The sequence below is a fragment of the Pelobates fuscus genome, chromosome 11, assembly GCF_036172605.1.
Source record: "Pelobates fuscus isolate aPelFus1 chromosome 11, aPelFus1.pri, whole genome shotgun sequence".
NCBI classification, from domain to species: Eukaryota; Metazoa; Chordata; class Amphibia; order Anura; family Pelobatidae; genus Pelobates; species Pelobates fuscus.
This window is the reverse complement of record NC_086327.1, coordinates 125,953,558-125,968,527: the sequence shown is the minus strand read 5'-3', so window position 1 is coordinate 125,968,527 and position 14,970 is coordinate 125,953,558. Positions and strand designations below refer to the sequence as shown.

Here is a 14,970-nt window from a genome sequence, read left to right as displayed (position 1 = left end):
GGGGGAACGACGGCGATCGGGTAAGTACATTTTAAATTTAGGACGGTTCAGGACCGTCGTTGGTCGGCAAGGGAAAAATGCCGATGACGGTCCTGAACCGTCTAGCGTCCTCAAGGGGTTAAGGCATGTCTAAGTAAAATCCCAGTAAATTACCGTATATACTAGAGTATAAGCCGACCCGAATATAAGCCGAGGCCCCTAATTTTACCCCAAAAAACTGGGAAAAAACTTATTGACTCGAGTATAAGACTAGGGTGGGAAATGCAGCAGCTACTGGTAAATTTCTAAATAAAATGAGATCCTAAAAAAAATTTATATTAATTGAATATTTATTTACAGTGTGTGTATATAATGAATTCAGTGTGTGTATGAGTGCAGTGTGTGTATGAGTGCGTATATGAGTGCAGTGTGTGTATGAGTGCAGTAGAGCCTTGGTGGGGGGTGGGCATTTTTTATTTTTTTTTAATAATTTAAATAATTATTTTATTATTATTATTTTTAAAATATTTTATTATTTTTTTTTGTCCCCCCTCCCTGCTTGATACATGGCAGGGAGGGGGGGCTCTCCTTCCCTGGTGGTCCAGTGGCATTGGCAGTTCAGTGGGGGGGGGAGGGGGGCTGTCAGTGAGCACTTACCTCTCCTGCAGCTCCTGTCAGCTCCCTTCTCCTCTGCGCCGGTCCATGCAGCTCCTCTGTCAGCTCCAAGTGTAAGTCTCGCGAGAGCCGCACTATGACCCCGCAGCTTTCGCGAGATTTACACTGGGAGCTGAGAGAGGTGCTGAACGGACCAGCGCAGAGGAGAAGGGAGCTGACAGGAGCTGCAGGAGAGGTAAGCGCTCGCTGCCAGCCCCCAGTCTGTATTATGGCAATGTAAATTGCCATAATACAGACACTGACTCGAGTATAAGCCGAGTTGGGGTTTTTCAGCACAAAAAATGTGCTGAAAAACTCTGCTTATACTCGAGTATATACGGTAGTTCACAGACAATTATCACAGCATTTATAAATGGGCAGGGTAGGAAAAAGTCATTTTGTCAGACATTTACATCTACAAAAGTACTTAAATATATAGTTTACTTTTATAATTAACACCCCTCCACCCCAATACAAATATAAAAATAAACTTGCCATACTATGGTAGCAAAAATATTGACTAACAAGAGAAAAAAATTAAAATGGCTGTTTAAGATAAATGAAGGGAAACAATTTGCTAAAAATGACAAATCAGCAACAGATTTGTACTGAAACATCTTTATTATTACGTAAACCACATTATTCAATTCTGCTACAGTAATGTAGACAAACTGTAAGTGAAAACGTTCCTTGTGCGTTGAGAGCAAAAACAGTCAACTGACTAAATCCAGTACAACATTTCTTCAAAAATAAATCAAAGAGCAGATCAAATCCCAACAATTTAATGTTTTTGATGACAAGGACCTCTGTAAATTATGACTTCTTAATACTTTAACTCCGCCAGTGTCAGAGACCAGGGGGAGCTAAATAAATAGAGCAACACATACTTTATTGCCTTTACTTTTGAGACCAAGTAATTTCCTATGGTTGTGAAGGTGTTGACTTTCAATGCAAACACCTGTCCAAATAAATGTTATTTTTTTTATCCGATCACTTTAAAAATAAAATTACAATTTTTTTTATTTTTTTTAAATTTAAAATAAAACTAGACATTCACATTTTTAAGTTTCTAGTCTCTATAACCTGGCATCCAAATTTATCACCGGGTCTAGGGATGGTACATTCTAATTCAGGGCCTGAGTTTTACAATATGGGTCAACTTCCTCCTCAACACGATCTTTTATAGCACTCAAATTTCCAAAGTCAGTCTCTTTACGATATTCTTAAAATTCTTTTATTATAGAAGAAAAATATATTGGTATTCCGTGACACATTTATGAGCATTTTCTTTTTTTCTTTTGTTGTTGTTGACAAGCAAACTGGAGAAAGGGAAACTGTAGTGCCCAGAAAACAAACCAAAAGTCGCCTAACTTTACATAAGTCCCTTTAGTGGCTGTCCATTAAACAGTCACTAGAGGTGGAGTTAGCCCTCAAAATGTAAATATTGCAGTTTATTAAAAACTGCAATAATTTTCTGTGAGGGTTAAGGGACCAGGGACTATGCACCCAGACCACTTTAATGAGCTGAAGTGGTCAGGATGCCTATAAAAAAAAACTAGCAAACTATTGTTTTTTTTTTTGGTGCTTGTAAGATGAATGCTTGTTTTCTGGCTTCTCTCTTACTATCTTGCAAAAAAGTATATATATTTTTGTCTATTCTTGGCACTCAAACTCTTATGAAATGAACGGTTATAGAAGCAGGGCCTAAATGTAACATCCTGCAGGGGTGAATTTCTATTCGCCAATACAGAATTCTGACTCGCTATTGGTGAGAGGAAAAAGTACAGAAGATGCATTCTAAAATTTCCAATCTGCATCAGGGGTATTAAAATAAAACACTGGTTATAAACATTCCATTATTACAGTTATAATTTACACCAACAATCTACTAGAATTTACAGATTTACTTATCCTTATTTTCTAACCTTTGTGTAATTTTTCATTTTTCACATTTAATCCATACCTTACGCCAAACAGTATCGTCCGGAGACATCGAACCCTGAAGATTGTCAGATTAGCCATTTCATTCTAAGCATATGGTATAAAAAAAGCAGCATTTATACTAAAAATCTTTAATATCTGAATCTCAGAAGATTTGTACTATTTATGTGCCAAATGTCTTACCAGATATCTGTTTATTCTAAAAGAAAATGTGCCCATCTAGTGCAATCCAAATTTACCCTGTATATGCTTTAACTAAAGATATGATTTCCAAGTCTAGAAGGAAATTTGGGGATTTAAAAAACAAAACAAAAAAAAAAACACAACAATTTTGCTAATGTAGAATGTGTTCACACTTTACTGAATACTCCTGAATGTATATGAAAGGTTTTACAATAACCAAAATAAGAAAAATGTTAGCTTCAAAACCGAAAGGAATGGAAAAATTGCCTTTTCTCTCTGTGTTTCTGGATTTTGATTCCTGAAGTACTACCCGAATTAACAAGAATCTTTGTTCCATAATGGGACGTTTTCAAGGCTTTTAGTAACAAATTAAGCAGTGTGTAAATTACTAGGAACTCCAGTGAGTATCCTGTATAACGTTGGCCAAGTTGCACTGTTTGCTGGTAACAGGGTAATACAATAGGAAAAACATTTTGTTTTTTCACCTCTTGGTGAACTTTGACCAACCCAACTCTTTGTGATGAAAGCCCTGCTTTTTCAGTCTTTCCAAAAATAAAATAAATAAATCCATTGAATAATGAACAATTTAGCTCAATGATAAAGCAGGATATAAAAGTGCGTCTGGCAACACAACAGATACCATAATAATCAAGCTTCGAAACTCCATCTTCTGTTGATCATGACCTCCAATGCCACCCAACCCCCTTCTCCATGTAACGGAAGTGCGGAAGGCTGAATATTTGTTTGAGACTGGAACCACATATAAAACCCACTCTCAGTCGAAACGGACCTTTTTATAAGCATCTTCCTGGTTTGTCACTAGTTTACCAACGAGTCCATCCACCTGTTCACAAGTTTCCTTCTATTTATAATAAGCATTAAAACAATAGTACATTTTCCTTTGTCAAGGCTTTGTGACTTTATTGAGAGTTTTTGTGGTGGTAATGAACAAAAAGGATCACAATTGTATTTGCATTAAAAACTGTAATTGACCGCTTCAATGATGATTCTAGAAATGGATTTGTAGGCTTTTTTGGGGACCTTTTTAGTACATAAAGTTTATTTATTTATTTATTTTTAATTATTGCTAGGTTATAGGATGCCCTGTCAACCTTCCTCCATGGCAAAAACAAAGATATATTGGAAATTAAGTAAATACAGCTTATGAATGCCTTCTAATTAATGGATAAAAACTAAATCATAATACCTTGCAAAAAATCCTCACTCCCTTTCGTGGGAAGTGGGGTGAAACAAACCAAAACCAAAACACAAACCTTAAAGGCTAACCAAAAAGTCAGAACATTGACTCTTGTTAGGCCAGGGATCTCTTTATTTAGGATAGATTCTAGACCACGGATGCTGAAAAGGTAGACCCCCCAGATGTTTTAAAACGACAGTTTCCATGATTCTTTGCCATTCTAAAGGCATGCAAAGCATCATGGGAGTTGTAGTTCCACAACATCTGGAGATCTACCTTTCAGGCACCCTTGTTTTAAACTAATTCCACTGGAAAATCATAGGTGCAGAAACGGCTCATCTCTTTGGAACCTGTCTTGCAAGGCAGATTTAAGGATGCAGGAAAGGACAGAGCAGTTGGACCATCCACTAAGCGCTTCTACTGCGATCCTGGCATGGTCCAACTTGAGGGGTGAATGTCAGCCTAGCCACCTACTTTAGGGGACCCACCCATTTCACGGGATGTCCTATCCCTTTCTAGTCTGCCTGCCCCTCTTGATGGTGAGCACGTAATGATGGCAGGCATGAAAAACTAAAAAAAAAAAAAGGAAACCACATCTATGAAAATGTTTAAAGGATATGTTATATTTTTTTTTGAAGGAGGAGTTTTCTTTAAATCCTTTTGACCCATGAAGAATGAGATTTAGGGTCTATCACCGTCCTTCTGCCTTAAGCAAAAAATCTTCAAGAGTAATACTTTGAACTGGAATTTTTTGCTAGAGCTTCAGATATAGGTGCATACAGTATTAGTCAAGTATGTGGTGGGAACATTATCGATGAGTCCACACAGTAATGGTTATGGGTTTGTTTGTTTTTTGTTTGTATTCTAAGGAAATAATGTGCAAACTACACATTGATTTTTTTAAACAAAGTTTACACTGATCTAGCCCTACAAGATGCAAACCCAAACCCTCAATTTGTAATTTGATAAATGTTTTGTTTTTTTATTGGGGAACCATCAACTCTGAATACTACATAATTGAATAAAAACCATCATATTTTAGATATAGCGTGGATACAGGCTGGCAAAACTGTGACCTATGTGATGCATGTTATTTGTTGGATATTCTCATTTTCAGGGGGAACTATGGAGTGCCTTGAATTATGGTCAGTTTATAAAACTGTAGTGTGCTGGTGTTTATAATGTCAGAATTGGTGACATCTTATCTACTTTATTCCATACATTTAAGGAAAAAATAGTTTAATACTACCGGCTTCTCTTCGTTTCAAAGTAGGATTTTATACTACATTATGGCTATTTTACATCTCAGGATTTCTAGAAAGTGCAACACTTATCGTTAATGAACTAGAAATGGCGGTCAGACTTTATCAGGTAACCGATTTGGTTTGAAATAGTAACTTGTGTGACCGACAAGCACTTGTATTCTTGAAATAGAAGTCTCCCTCCACGTTAGCTTTATGTGAATACCCATTGCTCTGGTTAATATATCAACAGTTCATGACATTAAATAGAATTAAATATTGCTATAATACTTTTTTAAAACATTTTTCTACACATTAGCAATCAAAACATTAAATTCATTAAACAATTTTTGCATTCCACACAGTGGAACAAAACATACGTACATACACACAAACTCTGAATTGACTTTGGATGTAGCATTGATATAAATGGGGTATGGTCTAACTTTTTTTTTTTCTCATCTGAAAAAGAACGGTATATTCTAGTATGAAAAAGAACCCAAAAAGGCACAGAACTACCACACTTCACACATTTTTTTTTGTAGCTCATTTTGTGTTTTCCTGACTCTAAAATCTAAATAGTTTAGTTTACCAAATGTACAAATCTGCTTCAACAAACGGCAACATACAGTATTACTGTGACTTCAAAACACAGTCATTATTATTATTTCTTCATCTTCTTAAAAAGTTTGAGAACACAATAGTCACCTTCAAAGACAACATATACTTTTTCTCCACCAGTTAAATGAACGGAGGCATCATGCGAATATGGTTTGCATGATACACCCAAGTCTTTTAAGTTCTGATTTAGTTCTAAAGAGTTTGCAGAAAGCTAAAATCAGATCCGGTTTCTGGAATTTGAGAATATTGAATAATCCATCAACATGAGTCTACCACACGGTCGGGTCGCTCAAGGAAGTCCCCTGGTTCGACGTAAGAGTATTGCGGCTTACGTCCCCAAGCAATATAATTGTAGAATCTGGTACTTAAACCAAAGTCCTTAGCGTCTCCATTTTTTTCCGCAAGGTGCTTGTTGTCTATATCAGTAGCTTAGAATAGAGTAACTTTGAAGAAAATGTCTTGAAAGCCATTTAGCAGTAGTCTTTGCATTCAACGTTAGGGTTACTTTACGTTGCTTCCCCCATAAAACAAAAAACTATATATTGCTTTTTGATGTTGTTGCTTAAAGCATGAGTTCCTTTAGAAAAAAAGCTCCGTAGAGGATCTACTAAAACTCCATAGTTTTCATCTGGTAACAGTTCTCAACAAAGGACAATTTTTGTCTTCTGCTTCCGCCTATGATTAGTCTGCTACAGCACTTAAATAACTGTCTCCAAGGTTCTGCAACCCAGATCACAAACCATGTGTAAATCTCAGTCCACGGGTTGAGATTTGCTCCACACGCTGGGTTCAACTTACTGAACCAGATTAAGGGTAGGAAAAGCAATGCATTTTTGAATTCTCTGTTCAGTTGGAGCAGAAGAAAAAGAACAATTACAAATTCACACTCCCTTCCTTTATTACATCTAGCCTTAGCACATGTCAATGGACACCATCTCCCATTCAATGGCTAATTAACCAAGACATAGCCACTGTGTTGTGAGTCAACTGTTTCCATCATCTCACAGTCGAATGGCTCATTGAGGGTCAATGTTTCATAATTGGCCTGTGGTTCATGTGTCATTGGGTTACCCTGGTTTTCATGTACATGTATTCCACCATGTTGAGTTGGGTTCATAGAATACGGACATTGGCTTGTGTATTCTGGTTCGTGCAGGGGCACACCTTGCAATTCACATGCCTGATAAGCATACTGTAAGGATGGCTGCTGCCCGTGCATTTGTGCTACTACCTGTGTTTGGCTAGGCTGTGCCATGTGCTGCATTTGTTGGGAGTGCAGCTTGTGATATTGACTTAAGAAGGGGTCGTATTGCATTTCGTCAGATGCTGGCTCCATGACGGGGCTGAGTGGCTGAGATAAGCTGAACTGTGCTTGCTGTGCTGTCTCGTGGCGAGTCATCTGGAGCGGCTGCCCTTGCATCGGGTAGGTGGTTTCCGCTATTTGCATCTGGTTGAAGTAGGCTTGCAGCTGAGGCTGCTTTTGAAGGAAGAGACGTTTTTGATGAAGCCTGTTGGATTGAAAGCAGAGTCAATAATTTACAAAGTGGTAACACAAGGTTCTATAACGAAAGGCATACAATCAAGAACTAGTATTTGAAACATCTCAATTTTGAATGCTCATTATCTGCAATATAATTCAAAACCGTGATCATCTTAAATGGCACTTAATCCCTTAATGTATTTAGTTTTAACTAGTTTTCATACAAATCACAAGAAGACATAGTAAAACTGAAGGAGGGATAAAACAAAATATATATTTTTAAAAAAAGGTAAAGTTACATGACAAATCAATCTAGCGAAAGCTAACTGCAAATTAATTCAACATTATCGTGATGTTCTTTGCATAACGTCAGGGAACCTTTAAAAATAATTAGACATACCTCACAATCTAAATAGTTTTTAATACAATTGGGTGGAACATTTTTAAATCCATTACTGTAATCTTTTCCTTCCACTGGAAAAAGTTATTTTAAAAAGGTACTTTAAACACCATTATCACTAGAGTTTTTCTAACCTATCCAACTATCACCATCAGAATTTTTGGGGTGGGTTATTGAGCAGATTCTCTTATCCTACATGATAATTGGGCTGTGAGTGAGGGGGCCCACACTACCCCCTAAAAAAATAAAACAACATGTTTTTTTTGGTAGACCCGAAATAAAAACAACTATATATATGAGCGAGAGGCTCCTAGTTTGTGGAGCCTCTTCATAGTCAGAGAATGGTCTTCCGGCAGTTCTTTTAGAAGATGCAGCTGGAACCGTGGAGGTAATTTTCTTACTAAAATGTTTTCCTGGTATCTGTAGAGCTAAAAAGGCCACACAGACATTCTAGAATGTCTCTTTAGTAAGGCTTTTCAATCCCCCATAATCACCAAAGCTTATTGTAGCAATTCTGGTGCTAGGTGGGTGTGGATGCATCTCCTCTGGTTACTTTCTACTAAACCAGTTTCAAGCAGTGTGAATAATTAAAAAAAAAAAAAAAAAAAAAAAAGCCAGAAGATTTCCCCAACACTAATGCCTAACTCTTCCCCGTTGGACCTCCTAAAGAGAAACTTAACTTCTATTTATCCATCCACACAATGTGAGACCACATGCACTGATGGCATGTAGAAGACTTTGATCACTCTTCTGACATGGCCAAATTGCTGTTGACCCTGTTTGCCTCTGTCTAATTGAAAGAAAGAAACATTACTCTGTCATTTTTAAATGTACAGTTCACACACATAAAGCACTTAAGCTTGCTGAAGTGCTTTGTGTGTCTGGAATGTTATATTTGTGACACTTTATTTCAATAGAATTCACCACTTTTAGAAGTGGGGGCAGAAGCTAGAGCGCACCTACCATTCCCCCGTTTGGAATGAGCTGAATTACATGCATGTTTTCCTCGGGGTATATCGGTTACATATTAAAATACATGTTCAATGGAGTGTTCCTTTTAATGTTGGGGACTACAGGCATCACAAGAGTCTGAAACTTTACTTTCTCAATAGAACCATTTGTCTAATTTACTACAAGAACTAAGGCACGTGTGATAGATCTCAGATATCCAATGCTGTATTCAGTTACTCTGAATAGTTACTCTGATAAATGTTCATCTGAATAAGCAAACCTTTCTAATTTACTATGTATTTAACATGCAAACATCTTTGGAAATGAACTATAAATGATGTAATTAAGCCACAGCTTGATGGCATCTTACAATTCCTTGGATGGCGTGTATGTTATTTTGCTTATGGAACGGTCATCTCATGGCTGCATTAGGTGCTCACCTGTGTTCCTGCAGCTGTTGCTCCAGACTTCTCGGTGTCTCTTTACAATACAACTGACAGCTGTTCTGCGCTTTTGCTAGCAGACTCACTTTCTGCAGAAGAACCAAGAATGACCAAGTAAGACAGGGTCTGTTTCACACAAACATTCAAATACACGTACGATGGGAATGTTCTTCCAAGTCTGCATACTAAAACTAGAATTCTGTGGCCAGTGGTTGCACGTAGCCTTGTTGACAAAAATCACAAGAAAGGCCAAGGTTCACACAGTGACCGAGAAAGTTGGACATTCACATAATCTGTCTTTTGACAGCTGTTTACTTAATTAGGAATCCCTTTTACCTCTATTTTAGCTTACTTTGCAGACCCTTCCGTAAATGTAAATTTACCCCTATGAACATCTAAGCTCTACGAGCAATCTAAGAAATAAAATATACTTCAATTTGCATTCTTAGGTTCACTCTTCCAATTTACTTTGAGGTTCGGGGACAAAAGCCGTATGAAATTAGTAGGATTAGAGACATACGAGTAAAAGAAAGTCAGTGGTGGTGTGCCAATACCGATGAATGGTTAAGCCTGAATAAAGAGGGTCCACCTAATGAAGGAATAAATAAAGGAAGTGGTGGGTCAGGCTCCAAACTGATGGAAAACCCAGCGTTAGCTGGGGATGCGCGTTGATAAAGGCCAGATAACCCCTTCCACTACTGCCTTCACACAGGTAAAATTATAATATAGAAATTAGATACACACACACACGTTGTTGAATGTTCATATCATTAATTATTTTTTTTAAAGAAAAACTGTAGGATGTATGCTGATCTAAAACTAAATTAGAATTACAAGGACCATACCTGTAGCCTGTGCTGTATATATTGGGTTTCCAAACTTTGACGTCTAGACAGTAACTGGGGGTGCATTCCACTGGGGAATGTAGAGACGTGGGGAAGGTGTCCAGACACATCCTGTTGATAAAAGGTCATACAAGGTTAGTTTCGTCATCTACGCTGCATAGATTACATCTATGATACAAGCAGAACTCGTAGATGGACAGAATGTATACTTTTCTAGCTTATGTCACTATTATTGTTTCAATTATATTTCTTTCATTCAGGGTTTTTAAAAACTGAAGAGCTTTTTTAACCTTTAAAGAACACTATAGACAAATATATTTGAAAGTTCCATTGTTCCTTATGGTATTTAGATTACTACCACCCTCAAAATATATATATATATATATTTTTTTTTTTTTTTTAAATAAGGTGTCAAGAGTGGTGATTAAAATACAAATGGTAGTCCTGTTTTCAGAGATAAGAACAGACAAGGCTTTGCAGAACCATTATCAATTCAGCTATGTATACACAGGCAGTGGCGTACACATGACCTATGGGGCCCCGGTGCGAAAATTGATCCGTGGGCTTTAACCCCTTAAGGACACATGACATGTGTGACGTGTCATGATTCCCTTTTATTCCAGAAGTTTGGTCCTTAAGGGGTAAAGCAACCGACCGTTCTGTTTTACTTCGCAATCACAATGGATACTTTACTTTGCATTAAGTAATGTAACTTATATTTTATTTCAAAACATTTTAGTTCATACCTGATGTTGACTGAGATCTTGCAGGTGATGTGGGTCACAGACTAGATTCGGGTCTACATCAGGGTCCATCTGTTCATAAAACATCTGAATTTTGTTGAGCTCCAAGATGCCCTTTGTTCTAGCCAAATTCTGAAGGTGCTGACGAAACGCCACAATACCTAACAGATATTATAAATATGGATTGCTTTGTTACATCGTTTGAAACGGAGGGTGGAGCAAATCAATAATTGATGTAAGTACAGAAAGAAGCACCAACTTTGGAGTGAACCATCTCATGCTGAATAATCTGGAAACGTTTACAGAAATATTGTATAAACAGTCAAAATACAATTAAGTTAAAAGCTGTCTGACTGGTGTTCACATAATGAAATATAAAACATTCCTATAAAATGAAACAAACGACTAATTGAAATCTGAAGAAAACCATAAATTCGGTAATCAATTATTATTTAAAATATGTTTTTTCCAGGGTAAATATAGGCGGTAGGACAATGTTAAAGTTACCTTGCGTTAATGAGGTATCGGACGCTCTTCTACCTTCACGAAAGCTGACTGGAGATCGGTTATGAGCTTCTCTTTTCTGTGAGGAAAGTGGTGGTATGGCTATATTGGTTGGTCGCATTCCTATATAAGGCGGCGTCAACCTGGTGACTGACTGATTGGCCAAAACCACATCCTGTAATGCTCCTGCATCCTCCTGGAAATTAAGGTCACTCTGAAGAGAACCCATATCGTACTCCGAATCAACGCTTCCCATGGTTGAGTTGTTTCCAATGGTGAAGAGTTTACCTAACATTGAGGGAAACCGAATAAAAGCGGTCATTTGTATGCAAACAATGAAAGCGAAATGTGAACTGCACATTTTTATTAAAAATTCACAATGATTTATTGCAACTTTGAATATTTAAACATTTGTTCTGTGTATATGTTTATAAAGGGTGGCCCCTTTCAATGGGTATAATATCCTTTGGAAAAAAAAACAAACCACGTGTATGGTATATTTATATAAGGCAACTTTCAACCATGTAACGGGTAAATTGTGATATTTTCACATCATCTGTTATTATGCATGTTGGTGCTATAGGCTATAACTTCCCATCTGTATTGTAAGTTGGTGTTGATGCAGAATGTTTCCATATTAATAAGTGTAGTGAATATTCAATGTTCTTTAACACCAAGATACCACAAAATAAGGAATGTTCTATCAAATATCAGCACCAAGGTGCCAATTAAGAGTAAGAATATAAGGCTCTAACAAACGTGCGTTAATTTCGCCATTTGCCTAATCACATGCTTTGAAAGGGACCGTTTGTACTGGATCACTGTACAGAATATTTTTATTCTATTAAGTGTCCAAAGAGTGTTTTCTAAGTTTGTTTTATATTTTATTTCATGGGGCTCTCCCTTTTCTGACTTCTAGTGCTTTGTGAGTGAAATATCGATGCTCTTAAGATATTTTGGTAACTATTTTTTTAAATCAATACATGTATTTATATATAAAAAAGAAATTACATTCATCTAAAGTTGATTTGAGGTGAATATATATATATATATATATATATATATTTTTTTTTTTTTTCCAATCACTACCTTTTACAATTTGCATGTAGTTTAAATAGCAGCTTTGAATACCATCAATTCTCCCTAGCAAGTTGCACTTTTATGTCCAAACTTATGCAAATTTACATTGCATATTCACTTTACGCAGGCAATGTTTACTTTGCTTTGATTGATGGGCAGAAATATTTGTTTGAATGTATTTTTATATAGAAGCAAAACAATCAATTACCGTGGAATCCAAATCCTAATGCAAACTATATTCTGTTGATCTCTGTCGAGTGTTTACAGAACACACAATAAAAAATAAAAAAAATGAAGTCTGTTTTTTACTTGGCTGATTCCTGAATGCGATCAGGGAGCTTTATCAAGGTAAATCAAGTGCAAATTGCTTGGCTCCTTATTGGCACTTTGTCCTAGAATAGCACCTGGGTTTTACCTTGATAAATCTCCATCTATACTACTGTAAAGTGAAACGAGTTAGAGTTCCAAAGATTTTCTAATTATTTTATATTACTAGGTTATTGAAGGCCATATTTATGTAAAATAGGCTGCCCTATACAGACACGACAGCTGATCTTGGCACTTGTGATGACTTATAGTCATTAACTGATGGGCAATAATACTAATCCGAGAAAAAAAAATAATAAAATGTTACGGTATACATATATAATAAAACATGTACTGTGAGCTATTACCTACCTTCCATGTCTGCTCCAACACTAGGCAGTACTACCATCTGGTTGGTAACTTCAGCAAGTGTATGGCGCCTCTGCCCACTACGCCTTCCTTGAAAGGCTGCAAATGCCAATGCTGGATCATCCTCAGAGTCGTCCTCTGTCTCTATTCCTTCGTCAATGGAGGTTTCCATCATGTTGCTAGGCAAGGACTGGCAACCCTTTCTCATTGACACTTGAGGGAGTGGGTCCAGCATACAGCCATTCACCTTAGAAATGAGAGCAGAATAATGTTAATACCACATAGGCCTAGTCATGTGAAAGTCTGTAAGTCTTTAAGCATCACATTCTACTGGGCTAGACACAATTAAAACAATGGATATATTATATTAAAGTCAACAATGTCCCTCTCAATGATGAATGAAAGCAAAATATGTGGAATAGACTTGTGCACAGCAAAAAATAATGGTTTCAGCCGAACCACTTTGTCCAAAAATACTTTTTTTTTCCCCACTTTTTTTTCCAGGAAGACCGGGTTTTAGCATGTCAGATTTTAAATTTTGGGAACATTAATAAGATGAGCCAAAAGGGCGTGAACATTGTACAAATCAGCATACTGCAAAACATGTATCGAAAGAGTTGTGGTGGGGAAAAAAGTGTGGATGAAAACCCCTTCACCTGAAGCAAGTGGATAGTTAATACATTGCTAAACACAAATACACACACCAGTCAAGCCATAAGACTTGCTTTTCCCAAATACTGCAAGGAATCCATGTATAAAGTGGAATTATGAATTGATTCTTTGTTGCTCATTTGCATACACCTACCCAGAATCCCTTGCAGTAGTGAGCGCACTGTTAAAGTGAGATTTCTGTGGGAAAAGCAAGTTTTATGGCTTTACTGGTGTGTGTATTTGTGTTTAGCAATGTAATATATAATCACTGTGTATACATTTTGCAGTACACAAATAGGCACATTTTCACCCCCATTTGGCTTACTGATCAAATAAGAAAGTATCAAATGGCAGGAAAAAGGGAGAGGAGCAGTAACATTTATATATTACATATTTATTTTAATTTTTATTTTTCTGCTTCTCAAATTCCCCTCCTATTGGTTACTTCTCACTTTATCGGTCTATACATACACGGTATAGTAAATGTTCCCCAGCATACAGTCACCTATTATTTATGGAATTCCGAGTCACTAATTAAAATGAACATGTTCACTCATTGGTTTGGTTCGTGATTCCGCTAGAATTCAGCTTGGAGTTCGAGGAAATTGTGCGATCACCTTAGAGTAGCGTCACGCTACGCTTTCAATGCAGATCGAGTACAGAGATTATAACAATGATTGACAGGCAGCCAAGATGGAAGCACTCCACAAATACACATCCAGCTGTGTGGACTTCTACATGTAATACTTAAACTGTGCAAATGCATATTCTTTAAATAAAGAGATAATCTTCATATTACAATTTTTACAATTACATTTTTGTTTGAAGCATCAATGACCGGCTAATGTAAAGACATTTTGATGCATGCACTAAAACGATATCCCCATTTAGTTTCAAAAAAGGATTCAGACTTTTTTTTCCATTAATAAATCAATTTATTTTGGGGCAGAAACTTCTTCAGTGAAAAGAAAAAATATGTTCTAAATTAGCTCCCGTAGTCTTTAACATATGAGCCTTTTTAGGAGGCGTGGGGGAGGAGACTATTTCGTTACCGCTTGATGAAGTTTCTCCATGGGAAGTGGTGCATACAGGAACCCTCTAGTCATAACAAAAAGGCATCACGTAGGCCTAATGTCAGTCACAAAGACTAATTACTTCCAAAGAGTGGCGTGCGATGAAATCGCCCACCAAGCAAATCTCAAGGTCAAATGGTATAGCTGAGCCTTCGGAGCCGTTGAAGTAGGTGTAACCAACAACTTAATTGCACAAGAATATTGCTAGAAGCTTGGAAAACATGAGATTTTTATGTGGGAGCCTGCCGTACTAAAAATCAGTGAGGTTGTTCCTAAACAAGTGAGAGACAAGAACTGCGTTGAGTGCC

At 37.0% G+C, this 14,970-nt stretch overlaps 1 protein-coding gene across 1 annotated transcript in view; it reads right to left on the bottom strand.

The window, feature by feature from the left end:
* Nucleotides 1-4,283: 4,283 nt before the first annotated feature.
* SIK2 (salt inducible kinase 2) overlaps nucleotides 4,284-14,970 on the bottom strand; it is a 122,416-nt gene continuing 111,729 nt past the window's right edge. The window contains exons 10-15 of the mRNA XM_063436489.1: nucleotides 12,942-13,185; nucleotides 11,187-11,471; nucleotides 10,683-10,840; nucleotides 9,937-10,047; nucleotides 9,089-9,180; nucleotides 4,284-7,325 (exon numbers count right to left, since the gene is read on the bottom strand). Of these exons, the coding sequence (XP_063292559.1) occupies nucleotides 6,767-7,325; nucleotides 9,089-9,180; nucleotides 9,937-10,047; nucleotides 10,683-10,840; nucleotides 11,187-11,471; nucleotides 12,942-13,185 (1,449 nt within the window). The 3' untranslated portion in view covers nucleotides 4,284-6,766. The remainder of the gene's footprint in view (nucleotides 7,326-9,088; nucleotides 9,181-9,936; nucleotides 10,048-10,682; nucleotides 10,841-11,186; nucleotides 11,472-12,941; nucleotides 13,186-14,970) is intronic.